The following is a 26171-nucleotide window of genomic DNA, read 5'->3' as shown; positions in this document are numbered from 1 at the left end:
TATTGATACTTAAGATTTGTAAAATTTTAAACTAATAAAATATTTGAAAATAGGCCTATGGTAATGACTTCGTTTTCACCTCTGTAAACAAGGCAGATTTTCATGAACACACACAGATCAACCCTCTTCAATAACATTATTTGGTTACATGAGAAAGAGAGATCAACTCCTTTCAATAACCTTACTGGTGTTTTATGTTATAAATATGAAGGGAAATTCTTTTAGGTAACTTTTGATAGGAAACTAACCTTTGTTCCTCACAATATTGACATTTTTAACATGCTTATAAACTCTTGGAAAATTAACTTTGTGGATTTTATCATAAATAGTAGTAATTCTAATTATTTATGATTTACTATCTTATTATTTGTGATTAATTCAGTATTTGTGAATATTTATTACCATGTACAGTATTTGTTTTTTTCTTTTCAGCAATGCCAGTAGGGGTCAGTATGGTATTCCTATGGTGTATGAGCGTTCATTTAGGTGGAAACTTGGACAATTTAGATATTTATGTCACAGGTAAGAAATGTTGATTTTTTTTTTCTTCTTTAGTTGATGTATAAGGTGATAAGTTTATACATCAATGAATCCGATTATACAAAGAATCTATCAATATTAGGAAGTGTTTTCTTGGGATTTTATGCGATATATGTACAGTATGTCTACATTTTTCATTTCAAACTAAGAAGATACCATTTTAGTTGCTTTTATAAATCTTAATTTTTATTTTTCAGTAATGCCGTAACGGGCCATATAAAAATAAGTGTTACTCGCCAAACACTTTTTGAAGACTCCTTCCATCAGGTTATGAGATTGCCTCCTTATGACCTTAGGAGGAGATTGTTTATTATATTTAGAGGCGAGGAAGGTTTAGATTACGGTGGAGTGTCCAGGTAAACCACGTTTGTATTTTACAGTATTATAACAAAATGAGCTGAGTAGCTTTTATACTATTCAGTTATTGTCTTGCTGTTGAGAACTATTCTTTTTAGTTTTGAAAGCCCCTTCTATTCAAGAAATTTTTCATGCCTTCTGTAAAATTTATTTATTGTGTAATAGAGATAAATCTTGAAATATTAATTTTTTATAGAAATTTTTTTTCTAATCATTGGTTAATAAACACTAAATTTAATGTTTCAGATGAGAGTATGTTTTAATATTTTCCAATTCCAATATAAATATAGCTCATAGTATGTCGGTCTTATAATTGGAAAATTTAATTTGTTAAAATTTTGAATATAGTACTGTAGTAATGTTATTTATTAGGTGTGTTAATGGTTTCAGTGAATATTCCATAAAATTCACATGTTGTAAACTCTTGAAGTTAAAGCTTCCTTGACAATACAATTAAAACTTAATAATTTATCCCTCTGCTCAGTCCCCATGAAGTCACCATATGGCTCTGCCATCTAGGATTATTCATAACATTTTGTTGGCCTTTCTTCTAGTGTATGATTTACAGGTACAATTGCGGGGAGTTATGTGGTTTTAACTTGATTGTCAAGAAGCTCTCGCTTCAAGCACGGAAATTCTTGGTAAATATTGAAATTTATTTGTTTATCCCTACAGAGAGTGGTTCTTCCAGCTGTCCCATGAGGTTCTCAATCCAATGTACTGCCTTTTTGAATATGCCAATAAGAATAATTACTCTTTGCAAATTAATCCTGCTTCAGAAGTCAACCCAGACCATTTGACATATTTCAAATTTATTGGTCGTTTCATTGCAATGGTACGTAGTCAAAATGTATTTTTTTTTTTAATTAGGTTTGCTTTTCTAAGATATAAAAGATATAGAAAACTTTGGTTAGTCATTTTAAGATAAAATTTTTCAAACATCAATTTTATTTCTTTTTGGATATTGATATGTTTAATGATTTTTAATGGTTTGTAGACTACACTAGAAGCATAGTTATTTTAATAGCTTCCTATATTTACAAGACTCCATCTTTACAGGCCTTATATCATGGAAAATTCATCTATAATGGATTTACCATGCCGTTTTACAAGCGCATGCTGAGTAAGAAACTTACCATGAAGGATCTGGAATCTATCGATCCAGAATTTTACAATTCCCTTTGTTGGATACGTGATAACAATATCGAGGTAAGAACACAACAGTTGGTCTGAGCACTTTTCAGTAAAATGTTTGGAGCCTTTGTAGTTTATGGGGACACGCTGAGAAAAATGGACAACAACTAACCCAAACTTCCCCCCCTAACCTGACCTAACACTCCCCTGCGACCCCCCAACCACTGTGGCTATCATACAAACCCCACAAACCCAACCTAACCGAACCTAGTAGTTCCCAGGTCACAACCTCTAGCCGGGGGCAAGCCCCCCGACCCCCTTCTTGGGCTGAACTTAAGAAATATAAAATAACTTCATATTATGGTATATCGGATCATAGTAAAGCACATCTTCCCCATAAGGAAAAAAGATTGGGCTAGTAATAAGAAAGATATCGCCCTGTCCCGATAAACTACATTCACCTCAAATGTTTGAATAGTGGGGTTTTTTTTGTTGAGGAGGGATATGCTTGATTTAAGTTGGTGTAAATAAGGTAAGAGACAATTAAGAGTTTTTATGGTAAAATGTAAATCAGGCAACATATGATTAAAAGGTTTTTATTGTAAAATACAAATCAGGAAAACATGATTGAAGGGTTTTTATAATAAAATATAAATCAGGCAACATGATTAAAGGGTTTTTATTGTAAAATACAAATCGGGCAACATACGATTGAAGTTTTTTTTTTGTAAAATATAAATCAGGCAACATATGATTGAAGGGTTTTTATTGTAAAATATAAATCAGGCAACATGATTAAAGGGTTTTTATTGTAAAATACAAATCGGGTAACATATGATTGATGTTTTTTTTTGTAAAATATAAATCAGGTAACGTGATTAAAGGGTTTTTATTGTAAAATACAAATCGGACAACGTGATTAAAGGGTTTTTATTGTAAAATACAAATCGGGCAACGTGATTAAAGGGTTTTTATTGTAAAATACAAATCGGGCAACGTGATTAAAGGGTTTTTATTGTAAAATACAAATCGGGCAACATACGATACAAATTTATATGGTAAAATATAAGTCGGACAACATAGGATCAAAGGGCTTTTATGGTAAATTACAAATAAGGCAACATATGGTTAAAGTTTATTATGGTAAAACATCTTATGTGTTATAAAACGTTTCTGACTGCTTTTGTTATTTTCCTTTTTAATCTTTTGGGAAAAAATTAGTAGAGATGGTAAAATAAAAAGTAGAAAAATCATTATTATTCTAAGCTTGTTGGGTGAATAAATATATCAGGTACTTATTTTCATTGCGATTGTTAACTTTTCTAGAAATTATGATTTATATAGTTCTGTATATACTGCAGATCTGAATTGTTACATAAAGATATAATTTGCCGGCCCAAGATAATAGAATTCTTAGACAAATTGACCAGTTTGGACCCTTTTTTGTATTTAGAATTAAGATATGGAGACATTTTATGACATTTAAAGAGTCCATGGTAAAATACGTACCCAATTAAAGACAATAATTCTTATGTATTTGAGAGATGGCTAACTTGTTTTTCAAAGTAATACCTGTAGTACAAATGTTTCTAGATGTGCAGCAGCAGAGTTTAATTAGCGCACAGTGTCTATAGGATTTGGGAATTCTAACAGGTATTAAATATAAAGTAGATCATAAATATGGTATTTAACTGTTCTAAATATAGTTGATGAATTTGACTAAATTCTGATACAAATTCTTTGTAAAAAGTTCAAGATGTATGAAATGTTAGTTTTGATCAATTCATGAATCTTTTTAAGACTGTTAGTCTGTGCTCTTGATAAAATTCAATTATATAAAAGTTCTTCAATTGCAGAGTTATCTAATAATCCAGAACAATACCATTTATTAAAGAGAACCTTGATTTATCATTAAATAAGTATCTAAATGTCAAAAAATTTAACGTCTGATGTATAGTTAATTCTTTTGCTGAGTTTATGGTTAAGTACTTGGGGTCTGTTGTTGCAGCAAATGGTGGAGTGGAAGCAGATGTTCGTCAGAGAGAGAATGAAGGATGCAGTGTTGTGGGCAGTGAAAGGAGTGTTAAAAATTAGAAGGTTGGGCATGAATATAAAGAGAGTTCTGGATTGTACCAACTGTGATGTATGGATCGCAGTTGTGGGGAATGAAAGTGACGGAGAGACAGAAATTGAATGTGTTTGAGATGAAGTGTCTAAGGGTTATGGCTGGTGTATCTCGTGTAGATAGGGCTAGAAACGAAGTAGTGAAGGTGAGAACAGGTGTAAGAAATGAGTTAGCAGCTAGAGTAGATATGAATGTATTGAGGTGGTTTGGCCATGTTAAGAAAATGGAAAATGGCTGTCTGTTAAAGAAGGTGAAAATGCAAGAGTTGATGGGAGAAGTACAAGAGGAAGGCCAAGATTTTGGTGGATGGATGGAGTGAAGAAAGCTCTGAGTGATAGGAAGATAGATGTGAGAGAGGCAGAGATCGTGCTAGAAATAGGAATGAATGGCGAGCGATTGTGACGCAGTTCCGGTCACCTTGGATGACCGCGGAGGTAGCAGCAGTAAGGGATTTGCCGTTATGAAGCTTCATCTGTGGTGGATAACGGAGGAGGGTGGGCTGTGGGGCCCTAGCAGTACCAGCTGAACTCGGTTGAGTCCCTTGTCAGGCTGGGAGGAACGTAGAGAGGAAAGGTATCTTTTTTGTTTTGATGTTGGCTACCCCCTAAATTGGGGGAAGTGCCTTGGTATATTTATTTATATATTTTTTTTTTTTTTTGTTTTCAGGAGTGTGGCCTAGAGATGTCATTTTCAACAGATTTTGAAGTTCTTGGTAAAATATCAGAAGTTGAATTGAAACCCGGGGGCAAAGACATCCAAGTAACAGAGGAGAATAAGGAAGAATATATTGAGTATGTATCAGACTTCTTATACTAAATATGTTATTGATTGCATCATTGTACATTCCAAGAAAATATTTGTGGTCTGAGGATAGGTGAAAAAGATTTTTATAGGTAGGTGGAATTTCTAAAGCTAGACTGTGCCAAACCGAGCTCCAATGACTAATGGATTGCCATATAGCCACCATTCTTTTTTTATTGTAAATTTATTTTTCAAGCAATAAAACTGATTATGATTTGATTTTGAACTCTAGCTGTACTTCATTTAACATGTCGATTTGGGAGAGCAACAAAAAAGTGAATTTTATGTTTTATAAACAATTTGGAAGTAATGTTTTCGCTATTTTGTATTCAATATTACAAGTGTGCTGAAGTAAGGGATTTAACAACAAAGGAGTGAAAAAAGAAAAACATATGGCAATCAGGATAGCAAAGTGGTCAAAGAAAGATGGAAAAGATATGAAGGGGCAAACAATATAAAAGATGAAACTAGATAGATTATATTTAAAAAGAAAGAGGCACCTGGGGCCACTGAAGTCAGTTCAGTAATCTTTTAGTTAGATGTGATATCCTTATGCACATTTTACCCATACCTGTCCTTTTTTCTGTTAATTGGTGTGCAGTCCCCGTTGAATTTTGTTTTATTATACTTCCATGAAGGCTGAATTTTTACCTATTCATTTTGTATATGTCAAGCTTCATCTGTATACCATGCAAAAATGCCCCATTTCATATTTATTTTCACTACCAAAATTATATTTAATGTACAGAAGGGAACTGGAATTTGTTTTCATTTTGCGAGTAGGTATACAGTAGAAGTCTATTTAACTGGCACCCTTGCGACTTTACTGTTGCTGGATAATCAAAAGTGTCATTGTTTAAGGTGACCCTTTTAAGATGTGTTAAAACCTTATTCAAACTTCATATTACTTTATATCGCCCAAGAAACCACAAATAATTGACTTGCAGTAGACATGAATGAAAACAATATCAATTGCTTAAAACTGTTGAAGAAAAAATTTAAAGTTTATAGGCTTACATATGTGATCTTGCATAGTTTGACACCCAAATTTACAACCCCCATCCAAAATAAAATGATGATATTTATCTTTTGTGTTATGCAAGTTTCTTTTGGATTGAATTATAATAACCAATATTTTATTCCATCTCTTTAGCCTAACTTTTAGTTCAATAAGTTTAAAAAGTAAAAGAGGAGATAGAAGTATCTTTAGTAACACTTATCGGCTATAAAGCACTGAACGAAAAACACCTATTTGGCGCTATGAATTACCGATTTAGATAACTCATTTTCTTGCATATAATGAAAGTAAAATTAGGTAATTGGAAGAAAGCCATGAAAAGAGAGAACTTTCCTCACTGCCTTTATGGTTACATTGTTATAATTTAGTCTGTTATAATTTAGTTACTAAATGTACTTAGCGATCTTCTTTGCAACCCTTGAATCAAATTTGTCGTCTTACCTTACATAATTTTAATTTTCTGTGTTCCTAGTGGATGTCGTAATTTTAACTTGATTTGGAATTTTAACTTTCTTATACAGTGCAGTACTAGTGTAATACAAAGTACTTTGGTGCCAGTTGTTAGAGAATCTGATTTTCTTAAATTGTGCTGTAACTTAGCATGTGTTTTAATTATATGTATAATTTGATTTGCCAGAGCTTCAAACTATACCTAACCTAATGGACATATTGTTTGTTTTTTGTACTGCACCATGTACTATTAAGATGCTCTTGCTCTTCCAGTTTTATTTTTTTATGTAGAAATTGAAGTAATGATGCACTTTGCTAAGTTACAATATTTGCTTCTAGGTTGATGATGCAGTGGCGATTAACTAGAGGGCAGGAGGCTCAGACAGCATATTTTTTGGAAGGCTTTTCTGAAGTGGTTCCTCTTGAATGGCTCAAGTATTTTGATGAGCGAGAGCTTGAACTTTTGCTGTGTGGGATGCAGGAGATAGACATAAATGACTGGCAAAAGAATACAATATACCGACATTACAATAGATCTTCTAAACAAGTCATTTGGTTCTGGCAGGTAAGATCTGATGTAGACTGCTGTTGTTTGCATTTATCATCAAAGTCTGCAAGATTTTCCAAAGGCAATTTGTAGTCATTGTATTAGCATTTGGGGTATAATTTTTTTTTTCTAATTTCTCTTTTAATGCTCCGATAACAAATTGTTAATTTCTTTAACACATTTTATCATTGTGTTAAGGAATTCTTATAATCATTCTAAAACAATTTGTCATAAATGTTGATGGGGAATTTTCAATACAATTTTTAGGGTTAAAGTACTTTGTTGTCTCCAAGGTCATTCCTGTCAAAGTCTAGAACAGGAAACCCAATACAACTTAATTGCTAAAGAAATATGTTATGTATATAACTTCCTATATTAAGACTTATTAGGCTTACTTTAGTATTTGTTCTATAACCTATGGCTTGGTAAACCATGAGTTTACATGAAATTGGATGAAGATGGACTGTCGCCTGTCCTTCTGAAGTAATATCTTAGATAAGTGGGTATTTGTGGTATGTGCTTATATCTTGTATTCTGGTGATCATTTTATTATTACAAGCTAAGCTATAACCCTAGTTGGAAAAGCAAGGTGCCATGAGACCAAGGGCTCCAATAGGGGAAAATAGCCCAGTGATGAAAGAAAACAAGGAATTAAACTAAAAGAGAAGTATTAAACTTAAAATAAAATATTTTAAGAACAGTAACAATATTGTTAGACCTTTCATATACAAACTATAAAAACTTAAAAAAAAAAACTATAGGAATAGAAATAAGATAGAACAGCATGCCCAAGTGTACCCTCAAACATGAGAACTCTAATCCAAGACAATGGAATGCTATGGTACAGAGGCTATGGCACTACCTAAGACTAGAGAACAATTTTGGAGTGTACGTATCCTAGAGGAGCTGTTTACCATAGCTGAAGAGTCTTCTACCTTTACCAAGAAGAAAGTAGCCACTGAACTGTAATTGTACAGTGCAGTAGTTAACCCCTTGAGTGAAGAAGAATTGTTTGGTATTCTCAGTGTTGTCAGGTGTATGAGGTCAGAGGAGAATGTATAAAGAATAGGCTATTAAGTGTATGCGTAGGCAAAGACAAAAAGTTGCCAATTTTTTTGTCATTTTTACTTTGTAAACATATAATACAGTATTCTATAAGCATTTTTTATTATCTTAATCATTATCAATGTGACAGGTGAGTGGCTCACTGGATAAACGTACAAATAATCAGCAGGTTTACAGTGAAACTGCCTCTTCTTTTTACGTTTATCCAGTCGCGGTTCAATTGAGGACAGAACCATGTGCCATGGAGAATAGATGTCCATATTATTTCTGAATTTTGCCTTAATGACACTGATGGTTTTAAAGCCATTCTTGCAGAGGTATGTAGAAGGAAATGGGAGCAGAGTTTTCAGAGCAATTTCACTAAGGTTAGGATATTCGGCTTTCTCTTTAATCCAAAATGAACAAAGTGGTAATGTAGTTTTGAAACTCCTCTTCAATCCTTGGGTCACCAGCCAACTTCAACAATTTTTCCTTCATAATGACACTTAAAGCCATCTTGTAGCGGAATAAACAAATTACGTATCCATACATTCCCTTTCCTTGGATCTTCTACTGGAAAGTAAAACTGAAACATACTTTCCAGATTCGTCAAGTGTTCTTTGATGACATTTCCTACCAATGTAATATCAAGTTCTTTGCCAGCATCAGTGGTGGTATTCGCTAATGATGGAATAAATGAGAACAATGTAGACAATTCCATACTACTTGCTTTCGTTTCTATCTGTCAGTCTTGTCTGCTATTGTAAAACACGAAGCCATCATTCCCTGCTTGGAAGTGTTGAGATCATTAAAGATGGAAAAGATATGAGCCAAGTAAGCCAGCTTGGCTAACCAATACAGATTTCCAAACAATTTGAGCAATTGGTTTTTTTTTCAATATTAAACTTACCCGATAATCATGTAGCTGTCAACTCCGTTGCCCGACAGAATTCTACGGGAGGGATACGCCAGCTATCACAATACTAGAAGGGGGTGTACTCACCAGCGCCACCTGTGGCCAGGTACTACAGTACTTCTTGTTGACACCTCCTCAATTTTTCCTCTGTCGTGCTTCCGGCAAGACGTTCTGGGATACGCTTATGTTCTTGGAGTATTTTCACGGCTTTTGGTGAAGTATTTCTCTCAGATTTCGGCTGTCGCTTTACTGGAAAACTTCTATATTAGCTTAGATAGCTATTATTTAGTTCTGATTAATGGTTAACGATCTTTTTGCTTGATTTGGAATCCCCACTTGGCTAACTCTTTGATTCAAGATGTCTGACATTTCACAAGCCCCACCCCATAGACGATGTAGGTCTTGTAATAGGCGTATTCCGAAGGCCTCGGTAGATCCTCACACCGCTTGTTCTGACTGTAGGGAAAGACCCTGTCAGTTGGAAGATCGTTGTGAGGAATGCGCCGGACTTTCGGAACTTGATTTTGTCCGATTTCTTAAGTATTCAACCAAGTTAGAGAGAGAGAGAGTTAGGAGAAGTTCTTCTCGCTCTTCACTTTTTTCCTCACCTCATGATCCCCTACCTTTTCCTCCCCCTGTAGTGGCTACCCCCGAACCTACTATTTGCCCTCAACCTGATATGTCTGTTGTTTTGCGTGCCATTCAGGCTTTAGGTGACAAAGTGGAGTCGGTGGTTAGTGATCATAAGTCTCTTATGGCCGAAGTCAAGGAACTTAAGGTCAAGAGTGCAGTGGGTGGTGATAGTGCCAGTGCTGTGACGAGTGCTAGTGTCAGTGCAGTGCCAAGTGCTAGTGTCAGTGTCAGTGTGGTGCGTGAGGGTACTTCTGTGCGTGCCAGTCGTCCTCCCAGTCCGGGACCTCTTGCAAGCTCCCAAGCCCAGGGGAGAAGCAATGTCGAAGGGCAAAAGGGTTCGGCAGGCCTTGATCGGCGCACAGAAGTATCCTCGGTGGTTGCGGGCGTGTCTTCCAGAGACCGTCACTCCCACCCGCAGACGATTGAGCCCGTCTTTTACTCGTCTGCTGAAGAATTGTCAGGGAGGAAACGTTGGACTCAGGTCTCAAGACCTCTCAAACGCAGAGTCCAAACCTCAAGAGCTCTACAACCTGGCTGCAGTCATTGGATCAGCTCTGACTCGCCGCAGTCATCAGTTGAAGGCACTCCTCCTAAGAGGAGTAAGGTGCTGCCGCAACAGATCTCTTCTGTTAAGGCTTTGCCTCAGCAGACCTTAGTGTCTGCCGACCCCAAGTTGACTCTACTGCAGTCCATGCAGTCACAACTTGCGGTCTTGATGCGTGAGTGTCAGGCTGAGAAGGTTACACCTCCTCCTGCGATCGCTCCGCCTAACCGCAGTCCTGCCTGCCAGGCGTACGATGTTGAGGCTCCTCAGGATACCTTACCACGTTCTGAGTTACCAGTTTCCAGTGGTGTGCAGCTACCTCCGCCTTCCTTAAGGCAACCTCAGCAATGGGAACAGGAAGCTTATACCTTACTTCCTCCGCTTCCACTTGCGGTTCCACCAGTGAGGCAACACTCTCTTGAGGTACAACAACCTCTCCCATCCATGAGGCAGACACCTCAGCTCTCGCTGCAGCGACCTCAACCCTCCTCAAGGCGAGAGCCTCAACACCTTAGCCTTGCGCCTCAGGAACCTCAACTCGCGAGACAAGTTATGCGTTCTGCGCAGCCTCTACCCCAACTCTCGCAGCTCACACCTCAGGAACCTCAACTCGTTCCTCAGGAACTTGCTACTGCGCATCCGCTCACCTTACAGCAAGCGCAACCCTTGAGGCAAGACACTCATGCCAGGACTCAGCCTCCTCCACCCATGCGCCTACCTTCTGCTACTGCTTTTGACCAGCCTTTGCAACCTGAGCCTCAGGTGTTCCCTCAACAGAGACTTGAGGAGGAAACCACAAGCTTTTTTGCTCCAGCTCGTGCTGATTCTGCTGTTCAGCATACCTTACCTCTCACTTCGCTACACTCTGGTGATGAGGTTTCTGATGATGAGGCTGCACACCTGGACCTCTCATCAGACGTGGATGAATCCAAGTCTTCTCCGCCTCCTATTGACTTTCGCAAGGTCTTGGCTCTTTTCAGAGAGGTATACCCAGACCATTTTGTCTCTGCTACCCCCCGCTCTCCGCCATCTGAGTTTTCGCTGGGCATGCAGCCAGCCAAGTCATCTTATACTAAGCTCGTCTTTGCAAGGTCCTCTAAGAGAGCGTTAAGAATTTTAGGGGAGTGGTTGCAGTCTAAGCAACAACTAGGAAAGACTTCCTTTATGTTTCCTCCGACTAAGCTCACTTCTAAAGCGGGCGTTTGGTATGCCACAGGAGAGGAACCAGGCTTGGGAGTACCTGCCTCTGCCCAGGCCGACTTCTCAAGCTTGGTAGACTCTCCTCGTAGAACAGCAATGAGGCGCTCTAAGGTTTGCTGGACCTTCTCCGATCTAGATCACTTCCTAAAGGGTGTATTTAGAGCCTTTGAGATGTTCAATTTCCTAGACTGGTGCCTGGGGGCCCTTAGCAAGAAGACCTCCCCTGCGGACAAGGACTCAGCCATGCTCTTAATGTCCTGCATGGATAAGGCTATTAGGGATGGATCTGGCGAGCTTGCTTCGATGTTTGTGTCAGGAGTGCTTAAGAAAAGGGAGCAGCTTTGTTCATTCCTTTCCTCCAGCATCACACCTTGTCAAAGGTCTCAACTCCTTTTCGCTCCGCTCTCTAAGTTCCTGTTTCCTGAAGAGCTTGTTAAGGACTTGTCTGCGGCCCTGATACAAAAGGACACCCATGATCTTGTGGCCTCATCGGCTCGTAAGACTAAGGTTGCTACCTCAGTCCCCAGGACTTATCGCACCCCAGTGGCTGATACTCCTGCTACGAGGTTTATTCCGCCCTTTCGTGGTAGAGCCCCCAGCCGTGGAAGCTCCCGTCCAGACTCTTCCAGGAGCAAGTCTAGGAAAGGTTCCAAGGCTTCTAAAGGCAAAAACTGACTCTCCTCCTCTCCAGACAGCAGTAGGCGCCAGACTCAAGATCTTCTGGCAAGACGCACAGTCTGTCAGTTGGCTGAGGGAGGGTTACAGGATACCATTCTGCCGCAAACCCCCTCTGACCACATCTCCCATCAACCTCTCTCCCAACTACAAAGAAAAGGACAAGAGGCTAGCGTTGCACCAGGAGGTGTCGCTCCTGTTACAGAAGAAGGCAGTGGTTATAGTCCGGGACCATCAATCCCCGGGCTTCTACAACCGTCTCTTTCTGGTGGCCAAGAAGACAGGAGGTTGGAGACCGGTGCTGGACGTCAGCGCGCTCAATGCTTATGTCACCAAGCAGACGTTCACGATGGAGACGACGAAGTCGGTCCTAGCAGCGGTCAGGCAGGAGGACTGGATGGTCTCGTTGGACCTGAAAGATGCTTACTTTCACGTTCCTATTCATCCAGACTCCCAACCTTTCCTGAGATTCGTTTTTGGAAAGGTTGTCTACCAATTCCAAGCCCTGTGTTTTGGCCTAAGCACAGCTCCTATGGTGTTTACGCATCTGATGAGGAATATAGCAAAATTCCTCCACTTATCGGACATCAGAGCCTCCCTTTACTTAGACGACTGGCTGTTGAGAGCCTCCACGAGTCGTCGCTGTCTGGAGAGTCTCAACTGGACTTTAGACTTGATCAAAGAACTGGGTCTGTTAGTCAATCTAGAAAAGTCCCAGCTCATTCCCTCCCAATCCATTGTGTACCTGGGAATGGAGATTCGGAGTCAGGATTTTCGGGCTTTTCCATCGGCCCCAAGGATAAGCCAAGCCCTAGATTGCATCCTGAGCATGCTGAAGAGGAACAGTTGCTCGGTGAGACAGTGGATGAGTCTCACAGGGACCCTTTCATCGTTGGCCCTGTTCGTCGAGCTAGGGAGACTCCACCTCCGCCCTCTTCAATTCCATCTTGCAGCTCATTGGGACAAGGGTTTGACTCTCGAAGCAGTCTCTATCCCAGTCACCGAAGAGATGAAGACCACTCTCTTGTGGTGGAAGACCAATCTCCTTCTCAGGGAGGGCCTATCGTTGGCGATTCAGACCCCCAATCTTCATCTCTTCTCGGATGCATCGGACTCGGGCTGGGGCGCGACCTTGAACGGACGGGAGTGCTCGGGAACGTGGAACGAGGAACAGGAAACGCTCCACATCAACTGCAAGGAGCTACTAGCAGTTCATTTAGCCCTATTGAACTTCAAGTCCCTCCTGCTAGGCAAGGTGGTGGAGGTGAACTCCGACAACACCACAGCCTTGGCTTACATCTCCAAGCAAGGAGGGACCCATTCGAGGAGCCTATACGAGATAGCAAGGGACCTCCTCATTTGGTCAAGAGGTCTAAACCTCACCCTAGTTACGAGGTTCATTCAGGGCAACATGAACGTCTCAGCAGATCGCCTAAGCAGAAGGGATCAGGTCATCCCCACGGAATGGACCCTCCACAAGAGCGTGTGCAACAGACTTTGGACCTTGTGGGGTCAGCCGACAATAGATCTGTTTGCCACCTCCATGACCAAGAGACTTCCTTTGTACTGTTCCCCAGTTCCAGACCCAGCAGCAGTTCATGTGGATGCTTTTCTGCTGAACTGGTCCCATCTCGACCTTTACGCATTCCCACCGTTCAAGATCATAAACAAAGTCCTTCAGAAGTTCATCTCGCACGAAGGGACACGGCTGACGCTGGTTGCTCCCCTTTGGCCTGCAAGAGAATGGTTCACAGAGGTACTACAATGGCTGGTCGACGTCCCCAGGACTCTCCCTCTAAGAGTGGACCTTCTACGTCAACCTCACGTAGACAGGTTGCACCCAAACCTCCACGCTCTTCGGCTGACTGCCTTCAGACTGTCGAAAGATTCGCTAGAGCTAGAGGCTTTTCGAAGGAGGCAGCCAGTGCGGCGATTGCCAGAGCAAGGAGGGTATCCATTCGTAGAGTCTACCAATCCAAGTGGGAAGTCTTCCGGAGCTGGTGTAGAGCCAATGCAGTTTCCTCTACCAATACCTCTGTGACCCAAATAGCTGACTTCCTATTACATCTTAGGAATGAGAGATCCCTTTCAGCTCCTACGATTAAAGGGTACAGGAGTATGTTGGCTTCAGTTCTCCGCCACAGAGGTTTGGACCTTTCTTCCAACAAGGACCTTCAAGACATCCTTAAGTCTTTTGAGACTACTAAAGAACGTCGTCTACCCACTCCAGGCTGGAATCTAGACGTAGTCTTAAGGTTCCTTATGTCACCTAGGTTCGAACCTCTCCAGTCAGCTTCCTTCAAGGACCTTACCCTCAAGACTCTTTTTCTCGTCTGCCTTGCAACAGCTAAGAGAGTCAGTGAGGTTCATGCCTTCAGCAAGAACATTGGGTTCACATCCGAATCTGCAACATGTTCTTTACAGCTTGGATTCTTAGCTAAGAATGAACTTCCTTCACGTCCTTGGCCTAGATCGTTTGAGATACCTAGCCTCTCCAACATGGTAGGTAACGAGCTAGAAAGAGTTCTTTGCCCTGTCAGAGCTCTGAAATTTTATCTTAATAGGTCAAAACCTATTCGAGGACAATCAGAAGCCTTATGGTGTGCAATCAAGAACCCTTCGAGGCCCATGTCCAAGAACGGGGTTTCGTATTATATAAGGCTTCTGATTAGAGAAGCCCATTCTCACTTAAAGGAGGAAGACCTTGCTTTGCTGAAGGTAAGGACCCACGAAGTAAGAGCCGTAGCTACTTCGATGGCCTTTAATAAAAACCGTTCTCTGCAGAGCATAATGGATGCAACCTATTGGAGGAGCAAGTCAGTGTTTGCATCATTTTATCTTAAAGATGTCCAGTCTCTTTACGAGAACTGCTACACCCTGGGACCATTCGTAGCAGCGAGTGCAGTAGTAGGTGAGGGCTCAGCCACTACATTCCCTTAATCCCATAACCTTTTTTAACCTTTCTCTTGAATGCTTTTATTGTTGTTTTTATGGTTGTTACGGTAGGCTAAGAAGCCTTCCGCATCCTTTTGATTTGGCGGGTGGTCAATTCATTCTTGAGAAGCGCCTGGGTTAGAGGTTGTGTAGAGGTCCTTTAGTAGGGGTTGCAGCCCTATATACTTTAGCACCTTTGAGTTGATTCAGCCTCCTAAGAGGAACGCTGCGCTCAGTAAGGAAGACGAACTTAAAAAAAGGCAGAGTAACGGTTCAAGTCGACTTCCTTACCAGGTACTTATTATTTCATTGTTATTTTGAGATAACTGATTATATGAAATACGGGATACTTAGCTATCCTTTAATCTTGTACACTGGTTTTCACCCACCCCCCTGGGTGTGAATCAGCTACATGATTATCGGGTAAGTTTAATATTGAAAAATGTTATTTTTATTAGTAAAATAAATTTTTGAATATACTTACCCGATAATCATGATTTAATTGACCCTCCCTTCCTCCCCATAGAGAACCAGTGGACCGAGGAAAAATTGAGGAGGTGTCAACTAGAAGTACTGTAGTACCTGGCCACAGGTGGCGCTGGTGAGTACACCCCCTTCTAGTATTGTGATAGCTGGCGTATCCCTCCCGTAGAATTCTGTCGGGCAACGGAGTTGACAGCTACATGATTATCGGGTAAGTATATTCAAAAATTTATTTTACTAATAAAAATAACATTTTTTGCCTTGAAGAAATTCGGCAAGTTCGGTTTGTAGCTTAAGTACAGTACACTTGACTTGTCTTTTCCCCCTTGATAACCGATCAGCATGCAATAGGAGCTGTTAATGATTAGCTCCATATTATCACATAATGTAGTAAATAGGTTTGAATTTACTTGGTTCAGAATTCTTACAACCTCATGGAGCAGAGTTCTTTTTATTGGTAATACTTCAGTTCTTTAAAAGGGAATTCATTTATAATGCTCATCTGATTCAAAATCACGTTCAGCAACCAGATGTATTGGTTTGATTAATATGTCAATAGGGCCTTGCTTCATCTCTAAATTGTGGATACAAAGAAGACATACAGTATTTTTATTTTTTAGGTTTGTAGGACAGAATAGGGACAAAACTCAATATATGGATATCTCCTGCTTCTTCTTTGTCTACATCTTTTCCCACTTCTATGTGGGGTCGATGTTTTTGGTCAGCTTTCTCCATCTACCTCTGCCCCACACTTCATCACTGGTTAATGCCTTTGATCGAAGGTCATCCTTGATACAGTCCACCCACCTTCGCTTTGGTCTCCCTCTCCTTCTCGTTCCTTGTACGTCCATTTCCATCACTCTCCTCCCAATATACTGTTCATCTCTTCTCATGACGTGACCATACCACCTCAGTCAACTGTCTTGGATCTTATCTGATAGTTTTCTAACTCCTGTGGTACCCCTGCATAGTACAATAATATAATATTTAGAGACACCTAGCATTTTGTCCTAGGTGACATTAAATAACTTAAATTACAATTTTCTTTGGTTTCAGAGAAGCAATAGAACCAAAAGTAAAATTATGTACTTTAAAACAATATTAACATCTGTACTGAGCTAAAAATAAGATTGATCTTACATGGGTTATTTTTAATGATTTACAATTGAATTGATATCTTAGTACCAAAACAGTTATTGGAATTGTTGATTAATCTGTAACATAGTGAAGAAATTTATTGCCAGTGTCATATCGATATATCTTCTTAATTTTCTTTCAATATCATAAGTATTTTAATGAAACCATTCACATTTTTGAAGTCGAACTACATTTTAATAAGAACTCAAACAATATGTATGTAAACTAGGAACTATTTTTGTGTGCACTGGGTGATGTATAATTTCTTTGTATTACAGTTTGTTAGAGAAATTGATAATGAAAAACGTGCTAGACTGCTGCAGTTTGTAACTGGGACATGTCGAGTACCTGTTGGAGGATTTGCTGAATTAATGGGTAAGTACAATCAGTGACTTAAATGTTGAATAACTTCTGAAAGCATTTAGGAAAGTCTAATTAACATTTGTGGAAAATCATCCTTTCTGATGAATATTCTGCTTTATATAAAGGTGTTTGTGATATATATGGCAATTTGGGCATCCTAAATGCCTCATTTAGCATCTAATTAGTTAAAAGGTGATGATATAACCCCGTTTTCAAACCAAGGGGTGTCTCAAGAGTCCTTACCATGACCCTTCCTTTTCCTTATTGAGTTTTATTACTCTACTGAAAGAAAAGCGCACAATATTTTTCTTGTATGATTAAGTATCTGGTTATTATTATTATTATTATTAAATGCTAAGCTACAACCCTAGTTGGAAAAGCAGGATGCTATAAGCCCAGGGGCCCCAACTGGGAAAATAGCTCAGTGAGGAAAGGAAATAAGGAAAAATAAAATATTTTAAGAATGGTAACAACATTAAAATAAATTTTTAAACATAAAACTTACCTGCTGGTTATATAAGAATGGCTAGCGTTCCCGACGCCTCGGCAGAACTAATTCAAAACTCGCGGCTAACGCAGGTATGTCAGGTGTACACTAGTGCCCTGGTGGACTACAGGTAGAACTACCCCCACTTCATCAGATTTTTCCTGCCGGTCGTGCTGGTCGGAACGTTGAAAATTCACTCGCTTATTTACATTCATTTGGACGGTTTATTTGGTGATGTACTCTGTCCTTTTGTTTTGGCTTTCGTTTTGGAGTTTTTCCTTTTCAAATATTCTTAAAATCTTTATTATTGTGAGGTTATTTAGTTATTTTGACCTTTTGTTAGTTTAATTTTCTCTTTACTTTTCAATATGGCCGACCCTTCCCCTTTATATAGGAAGTGTAGTAAAGGTTGTCAGACTCGACTTCCTAAAGGTTCTGTTGATCTGCACACAATTTGTGTTAAATGTAGAGGAAAATCGTGTGCTTATAGGGATCGGTGTGAAGAATGTTCTTCGTTAACGGAAAGTCAGTGGGTAGCTTACGAGCGTTATACTCAGAAATTAGAGAAAGATAGAATTGGGAAAGAAAGGATTAGACGTAGTTCTTCCCGTTCTGTGGATTTATCTAGGTCTGATGTAATAAATCCTTTTACCTCCCCTGTAGTGGTAGATCAAGAGCCGAAAGAGCCTACGATGAGGGATATGTTATCCGCAATTCAAGCTCTCGGTGTGAGGGTTGAATCTTAAGCAGCAGACAAAAAACAAATGATATCAGAAATTAATTTTCTTAAAAGTGGTCGTACTAGTGATCGTTCAAGTGTTAAAAGTCCGACAGATATGTTTAGTGTAGTGGAGGGCGCGCCTGCGCGATCCTGTCGTTCGCCTAGCCTAAGACCGCTGTCAAGCTCCCGGAAGGGGAGAAGTTATGTCGAAGGGCGAAAGGGAACCGAGAGGATCTATCAGGCGCGTAGACGTTCCCTCGAGTGATCCTGATGGCGTAGCTCAGGGCGCTCACCCTCACCATAGAAAAAGTGAGGTTAGTGCTTTGTCTCCCTCTTCAGATGAGGAGTCACGTGATGATAGGTGGCGTAAGGAATCTAGACCGATTAAGAGGAAAGTTCAGTCAGTGGAACAGCCGTACGTTTCCTCCCCGCAACAGCCGGGTTGTAGTTATTGGGAAACACCTGAACGTTTTCGGTCCCTTGACGAGTGTTCGCCTGCGAAGCGCTCGAATGTGGTTTCTGAGGGGGATAGAGTAATGAATTCGGATGCGGAGTTAATTTCTGGTTCGTGTGTAACGATTCATGCTGCTGCTCTTCCTTCGGACTGGCATTCGTCTCCCGAAAGGAATAAAGATGTGGAGAGCGATGAAGAAGACGAATTCGCTATAGAAAAGGCTGTACAATTATCTCCTCGGAACGATCCAAAGTGGAATATGTTGTTAAACATGAAACAACAACTCTCGTCGATGATGCAGTCTTATCGACCGGTCGTTGGCAGTGAGGCTGGGCTTCAGTCTTCGGTGGTAGACCCGTTGTCGCACAGGCGGCCTGTTGTCTCTGGGACTGATGTGATATCGCACAGGCGGTCTCCCAAGTCCACTGTTCAGCGGAAGGTTGGAGTAGATTTGTTTCGGCAGAGCGCTGTTTTTCAACAAATATCAAAGGAGTATTCAGCCGATATTCAAGTCAAGCGTGATAACGTCTGCCAAGTGGCGGAGCGAGCCGCGAAGCGGCAGGATGGAAGCAGGCGCGACGCGCAAGCGGAGCCGGAGCGGCAGCGCGGCGAGCCTCAGGAGTTAATTGATGAAGGCCAACAGCGCCAGGCCAGGCTCTAAGCGCCAGCGCGACGACCTACAACAGTCTAGCCATGAATGGACAGAGCGCCAGCGCGTGAGCGCGGCGCGCCAGGACTCCTCGGAGCGGCAGCGAGATTATCGCGTGAATGTGGCGCGTCAGGAGGCGGCAGAGCGGCGCCAACTAGACTCGTCCCATTATAGAATCAATAGTGACAGTAAACACAAGTCGAGTGACTGTCAGTTGGAAACTGATATGGAACAACGCAAGCGCGCCCATGTCGACACTGTTGAGCCCGCACAGGAGGTTCAACGTTTAGGACAAAACGTAGCCGCAACCTCTGTATTAGAAGGTCAGGATGAGGTTCTCTCTCATGAGGAACAGTTGGAGGATATCTCGGAAGATGAGGAGAAACCACCTCAACATTCGGTGGATTTCAAAAAGTTAATGTTAGTCTTCTCTGAGTTATTTCCAGACAATTTTGCACCGGTTACTCCTCGATCTCCCCCTTCTGAGTTTACCTTGGTTAGGACAGTGAAGACTTCTTTTTATACTAGAATGGTGCCTTCCCGCTCTTCTAAGAGAGCATTAAAATTAATGGGAACATGGATGGAAACAAGAAAAGCTATGGGCAAGACATGCTTCGCTTTTCCACCGACTAAGTTAGCCTCTAAATCGAACGTTTGGTATGAGACGGGAGAGGTCTTAGGTTTGGGAGCTCTGGCGTCTGCGCAGGGAGACTTCTCAAACCTGGTGGATGCTTCTCGTCGCATGGCCATGAGGAAGACTAAAGTGTTGTGGTCGATGTCGGAATTTGATCACTTCTTGAAAGGATTGTTTAGAGCATTTGAGGTATTTAATTTACTGGACTGGTCACTGGGAGCCTTAAGCAGAAGAGTGACCGAGATGAAGGACACGGACACAAGTAGTCTTATCCAGCTTATGTCATGTATGGACAGAGCAGTCAGGGATGGTTCTAATGAGCTTGCTGCTTTGTTTACTGCAGGAGTTATAAAGAAAAGAGCTACTTTATGTTCTTTCCTCTCTGCGGGTGTCACTCCATGTCAAGAGATCGGAGTTGCTTTTTGCGCCCATGTCTTCGGCTCTATTTCCGCTGGATTTAGTTAAGGAAGTGGCTGCAAACTTGACTCAGAAGGCTACTCAGGATTTGGTTACTAAAACAGCCAGTAAGGTTTTGCCTACGTCCTTCTCTTCTCGTAGAGCTAAAGAAGGGACGTCGTATTCTCATTCTGCTCAGCCCTTTCGAGGTAAAGGTACAGGGAGAAGTACTTTCAAGCCAGAGGCAAGGAAGCAAAGGAAAAGAGGAGCCAAGTCCAGCCGGGGCAGTGTCTGATGGCTCTCCCCTTCAAACAGTAGGAGCCAGGCTGAACAACTTCTGGCAGGCCTGGGAGAAGAAGGGAGCGGAGCCTTGGTCGGTACGTCTTCTAAAGGAAGGATACAAAATTCCGTTTGTATTAAAGCCTCCTTTAGTCGCAGATCCAGTGGATCTCTCGCCCAAGTACAAGAGAGGACCGAAGAGGCAAGTAATGCATCTACAAGTGTCGCTTCTACTCGAGAGGAGGGCAATAGAAAGGGTGCAGGATTTGGAGTCTTCAGGGTTTTACAACCGCTTGTTCCTAGTTCCCAAGAGTTCAGGAGAATGGAGACCGGTTCTGGATGTGAGCGCCCTCAACCGCTACGTCCAGAACTCGAAATTTACTATGGAGACCCGGAAGACTGTGCTGGCAGCAGTGAGAAAAGGCGACTGGATGGTATCATTGGACCTCCAGGAGGCTTATTTTCATGTTCCAATACATCCAAGCTGCAGACGTTATCTGAGGTTCGTATACAAGGAAAAGGTCTTCCAGTTTTGAGCTTTTATGTTTTGGCCTCTGCACAGCTCCTCTGATTTTTATAAAACTAATGATGAATGTGGCGAGCATGCTGCACTCGAGGGGCATCAGAGCCTCCCTGTTCTTGGATGATTGGTTGATAAGAGCTCCCTCGGTCGAGCGCTGTTTGAAGGACCTTCAGTTGACCCTGGATTTGACAAAAGAATTGGGACTTCTAGTGAGTTCAAAGAAGTCACAGTTGACTCCAACCCAGAAGATCCTTTATTTGGGGATGGAGATTCGGAGTCAGGATTTTCAGGCTTTTCCGTCGCCTGCAAGAGTTCAGTTAGCCCTTCTAAGGCTGGAGGCCTTTATGGAGAAGAGAGTCACTACGGTAAGGGAATGGATGAGTCTTCTGTGAACCCTCTCGTCCCTAGAGAAGTTTGTATATCTGGGAAGATTGCATCTGCGCCCTCTTCAATTCCACCTCAATGCTCATTGGAAAAGGGGAGACAGTCTCAACAAGGAGAGCATTCCCGTTATGAATACGATCAAATCACATCTTCAGTGGTGGAACAATGCTCACAAACTCAACGAAGGCCTCTCGTTGGAGCAGAGGAACCCAGACTTCGTGTTGTTTTCAGACGCCTCAAATTTGGGGTGGGGGGAGCAACATTGGGAAGAAGAGAGATCTCAGGGTGTTGGACAAAAGATCAGAAGGCTCTTCATATCAATCAGAAGGAGCTATTAGCGGTACACTTAACCCTAAAAGGATTCGAGGGGATGGTCCTGGACAAGGTGGTACAGGTCAATTCGGACAGCACCACTGCCCTAGCGTACATAGCGAAGCAGGGGGAGACCCACTCGAAGCTGCTGTACGAATTAGCGAAATCTCTACTCCTTTGGGCAAAGGAAAGGAGGATTCTTTTATTGACTCGATTCATTCAAGGAGCCAAGAATGTGAGGGCGGACAGGCTCAGCAGGAGAGGCCAAGTTCTGTCCACGGAATGGATGCTGCATCTGGAGGTTTGCAAGAAGCTGTGGCGATTATGAGGTCACCCCCCTCATAGATCTCTTTGCAACCTCAAAAACAAAAAGGTTGGGAATGTATTGCTCTCCGGTACCGGATCCCGAGGCAGCTCACATAGACGCGTTTCTGCTGGATTGGTCACACATGGATGTTTACGCGTTTCCACCCTTCAAGATCCTATACAAGGTAGTACAAAAGTTTGTGTCCCACAAGGAGACCAGGATGACTCTAATCGCTCCTTTTTCGCCATCAAGAGTCTGGTTCCTGGAGATCCTGGAGTGGTTAGTGGACGTGCCGAGAAGCCTCCCGTTAAGAGCAGATCTTCTCAGACAGCCCCATTTGGCAAGAAATCACCAGAACCTCCAAGCTCTACGTCTGACTGCTTTCAGACTATCGAAAGACTCACAAGATTTAGAGGCTTTTCGAAGGAGGCAGCCAAGGCTATTGCAAGAGCAAGGAGAACCTCTACCATTAGAGTATATCAGTCCAAGTGGGAGGTTTTCAGAGAATGGTGTAGAGCTAACTCGGTTTCTTCATCCAATACCTCTATAGCACAGATTGCCGACTAAGCGTAACTTCTCGGTCCCAACGATTAAAGGATACAGAAGTATGCTGGCAACAGTTTTCAGACATAGAAATCTGGATCTCTCCAACAATAAAGATTTACAAGATCTACTTAGGTCTTTTAAACATCTAAGAGATGTCATCAAGTATCACCAGCTTGGAACTTGGATGTGATACTTAGATTTCTTATGAGTGGCAGGTTCGAGCCTCTGCACTCGGCTACTTTTAAAGATATGACTCTGAAGGCCCTGTTCTTGGTGAGCTTGGCAACGGCTAAGAGAGTAAGTGAGCTCCATGCTTTCAGCAAGAACATTGGATTTAGAAATGGAAAAGCAATATGTTCTTTGCAGCAGGGTTCTCTGGCCAAGGATGAACTTCCTTCTTGGCCATGGCCAAAATCTTTTGAAATTTCTAATCTTTATGACTTAGTGGGCAATGAGTTAGAGAAAGTGCTCTGTCCCGTTAGAGCTTTAAGGATATATTTAGAAAGAACAAAGAGCTGGAAAGGCAACTCAGAGATGTTCTGGTGTGCGGTCAAGAAACCCTCGCAGCCTATGTCGAAAAATGTGCTTTCCTTTTTTATAAGGCTTTTAATCAGAGAAGCTCATTCACAGTGTAATGAGGCAGATCTTAGACTGCTCAAGGTGAAGGCTCATGAAGTAAGAGCAGTGGCTACTTCAGTGGCTTTTAAACAAAATCGTTCTCTGCAAAGCATCATGGATGCGACTTTTTGGAGAAGTAAATCTGTATTCGCATCTCATTATTTAAAACATGTGCAGACTCTTTATGAGGACTGCTATACTTTGGGTCCATTCGTTGCTGCGAATGCGGTAGTAGGTGAAGGATCTACCACTACGTTTCCCTAATCCCTAGTACCCTTTTTCTTTCTTTTGGAACTTTGTTGTCTTTAAGGTTGTATGTGTAGACTGGTCGACAGTCTTCCGCAATCTATTGATTTGGTCAGGTGGTCATGTTGTTCCTTGAGAGCCCCCGGAACAAGGGTATTAGTTGAGGTCCTGTCATGTTAGAGGTTATGGCACCGTTTGACAGCTCCTAAGAGATCTTCAGCCCCCTGGGTGGACCGCTGGATCTTTTAAGGATAACAGACAGAATAAGGCAGAGAACCATTGCAGTCTGTTTCCTTATCAGGTACGAACCGCTTATTTTAGTTATATGTAACTATTAAGTGAATTTTCAATCAAATTGCTGTCTCAGACCCGCCACCAAGGGTGTCAATCAGCCATTCTTATATAACCAGCGGGTAAGTTTTATGTTTAAAAATTATATTTTCATAAAATAAATTTTTGAACATACTTACCCGCTGGTTATATAAGTTATAATCCCACCCTCCTCCCCTCTAGAGACCTAGAGGCAAGAAAAATCTGATGAAGTGGGGGTAGTTCTACCTGTAGTCCACCAGGGCACTAGTGTACACCTGACATACCTGCGTTAGCCACGAGTTTTGAATTAGTTCTGCCAAGGCGCCGGGAACACTAGCCATTCTTATATAACCAGCGGGTAAGTATGTTCAAAAATTTATTTTATTATGAAAATATCGTATTTCCTATATAAACTATACAAACTTTAACAAAACAAGAGGAAGAGAAACTAGATAGAACAGTGTGACCGAATGTACCCTCAAGCAAGAGAACTCTAACCCAAGACAGTGGAAGACCATGGTACAGAGGCTATGGCACTACCCAAGACTAGAGAACAATGGTTTGATTTTGGAGTGTCCTCCTCCTAGAAGAGCTGTCTACCATAGCTGAAGAGTCTCTTCTACCCTTACCAAGAGGAAAGTAGTCACTGAACAATTACAGTGCAGTAGTCAACCCCTTGGGTGAAGAAGAATTTTTTGGCAATCTCAGTGTTGTCAGGTGTATGAGGACAGAGGAGAATCTGTAAAGAATAGGCCAGACTGTTCTGTGTCTGTGTAGGCAAAGGGAAAGAACCCTAACCAGAGAGAAGGGTCTTGTGTAGTACTGTCTGGCCAGTCAAAGGACCCCATAACAATTCTAGCGGTAGTGAGTTTGAAAAGTAGTTATATGGTGGTTGTTTAGAAAGCAATGCCTTCCTCTTTGCCAAATCTTTTACAGGGTTTTGTTTTATTTTAAACCCTCTTAATTTATATACAGTTAACAGAGCAGTCTTGAAGGACATCCTTAGCCTTGCATAGTGCTATGGTTTTGCTAATGTTCACCTCATTCAAGAATTTTTACATTACGTTTAGAGGCTTGAATTTACTGTACTACTTTTTGACTCCCTTGTAGAGTATATGTTAGATTTTTCTTTTTCTTTACACAGCAAGTCTATTACTTATAAGGTCTTCACAAATCATAAACATCCGACCCCTATCAAAATGAGATAATATACTGGTAGACATTACTGAGGCACTAAGAGCCTTCCCTTTGGGGATCTAGCCAGTTAAAAACACACATTTCCATTTTATTTCATTTTTTACCTGTTGGTTCCATCAGAATTGATCATTAGGTTACTTATTTTAATACGAAAAGATTTAATCACTTATTATAACTTTTCAGTAGTGATTAACAAGATTTTTGGCAGAATTATATAATTTTTATATCACCCCCCTTGTTGTCTTTCATGGTGTTTATATCACCATCCTAGGTAGAATCCAGTGAATTAGTATTGTGTACAGTATACTTAATCTCCTGTGTATTGCGGGTATTCTGTTCCGGGCAATTGTTGATGTTTATATAATTTTATTACACTCTCCACATGCTTATAAATCTTTTTTAGACTAAAATTTACTTTTAATCTAGACATCCTTACGTAGTAGAGAAAAAATTAGAATTGGAACACTCATCATCGAAGATGCATGCTAAAATTTGATGATGATGATGATGATAAAATGTGCAGTGCTTTACAATGTAGATGACGACGACGATGAGGTAAGTGCCAGATCTTCATCCATTAACGGATCCGACTCGACGTCGACCAGGTCACTAACGTCGTTGGTACAGTAGTTAAAACTGTTAAGGTATCTTCGAGTAATTTTGCCAGCCTGACTGCCATATCTATTGCTGAGTGGCGAATTTCATGAGGAGAGAATCCTTTATAGTCGATGACTGCTTCTAGACAAAGTTTCTTTCTGAAAGGCCTTCTAAATATTTTGGAGACATGTTACAATGGTGTGTAAACTCATGTTCTCCTTCAGCAAGAAATTATCATCTAGTCTATAGCCTTGACCAGATGTTGATGGAGTTTCGTGTATAGAGCGCCTCGAAAGCAGAATAACTGTGACAGGTTGATCAGGGGTGTCTAGCATTGTTCTTTAGAAAAAACACTTTAAAATCGAGGCCATTCTTGGCAAGTTAAGGAACACGACTCACGACCTCTTGTTTGAAAGTTTGGAAATTCAGATTACTGTACTGTATTGTCTTTTTGGCTAGGAAAATATATTTCATGTTTCAACATTTTTTATTTTGGTGAACATAATTTTTATTATTGCCTAAAGTCCTATTTATATATTTATGCAAGTACGTCCAGTCCCACGCAACCTTGTTCCTAATTTATTTCTATGAATCTCCTCTGATCATAT

The 26171-nt window shown here is 41.1% G+C and overlaps 1 protein-coding gene across 2 annotated transcripts in view; it reads left to right on the top strand.

Annotated features, from left to right (window-relative positions):
* The window catches only part of Su(dx) (Suppressor of deltex), an 80467-nt gene that overhangs the window by 52170 nt on the left and 2126 nt on the right, over positions 1 to 26171 (top strand). For both annotated transcript variants that reach the window (XM_068392158.1, XM_068392168.1), the window contains exons 12-18: positions 433 to 522; positions 738 to 896; positions 1573 to 1732; positions 1957 to 2106; positions 4823 to 4947; positions 6765 to 6990; positions 16817 to 16913. In XM_068392158.1, the coding sequence (XP_068248259.1) occupies positions 433 to 522; positions 738 to 896; positions 1573 to 1732; positions 1957 to 2106; positions 4823 to 4947; positions 6765 to 6990; positions 16817 to 16913 (1007 nt within the window). The remainder of the gene's footprint in view (positions 1 to 432; positions 523 to 737; positions 897 to 1572; positions 1733 to 1956; positions 2107 to 4822; positions 4948 to 6764; positions 6991 to 16816; positions 16914 to 26171) is intronic.

Source organism: Palaemon carinicauda, chromosome 1 (genome assembly GCF_036898095.1).
Source record: "Palaemon carinicauda isolate YSFRI2023 chromosome 1, ASM3689809v2, whole genome shotgun sequence".
Classification (NCBI taxonomy): domain Eukaryota; kingdom Metazoa; phylum Arthropoda; class Malacostraca; order Decapoda; family Palaemonidae; genus Palaemon; species Palaemon carinicauda.
The sequence above is the reverse complement of the archived record's forward strand: the minus strand, read 5'-3'. Positions and strand labels throughout refer to the sequence as shown.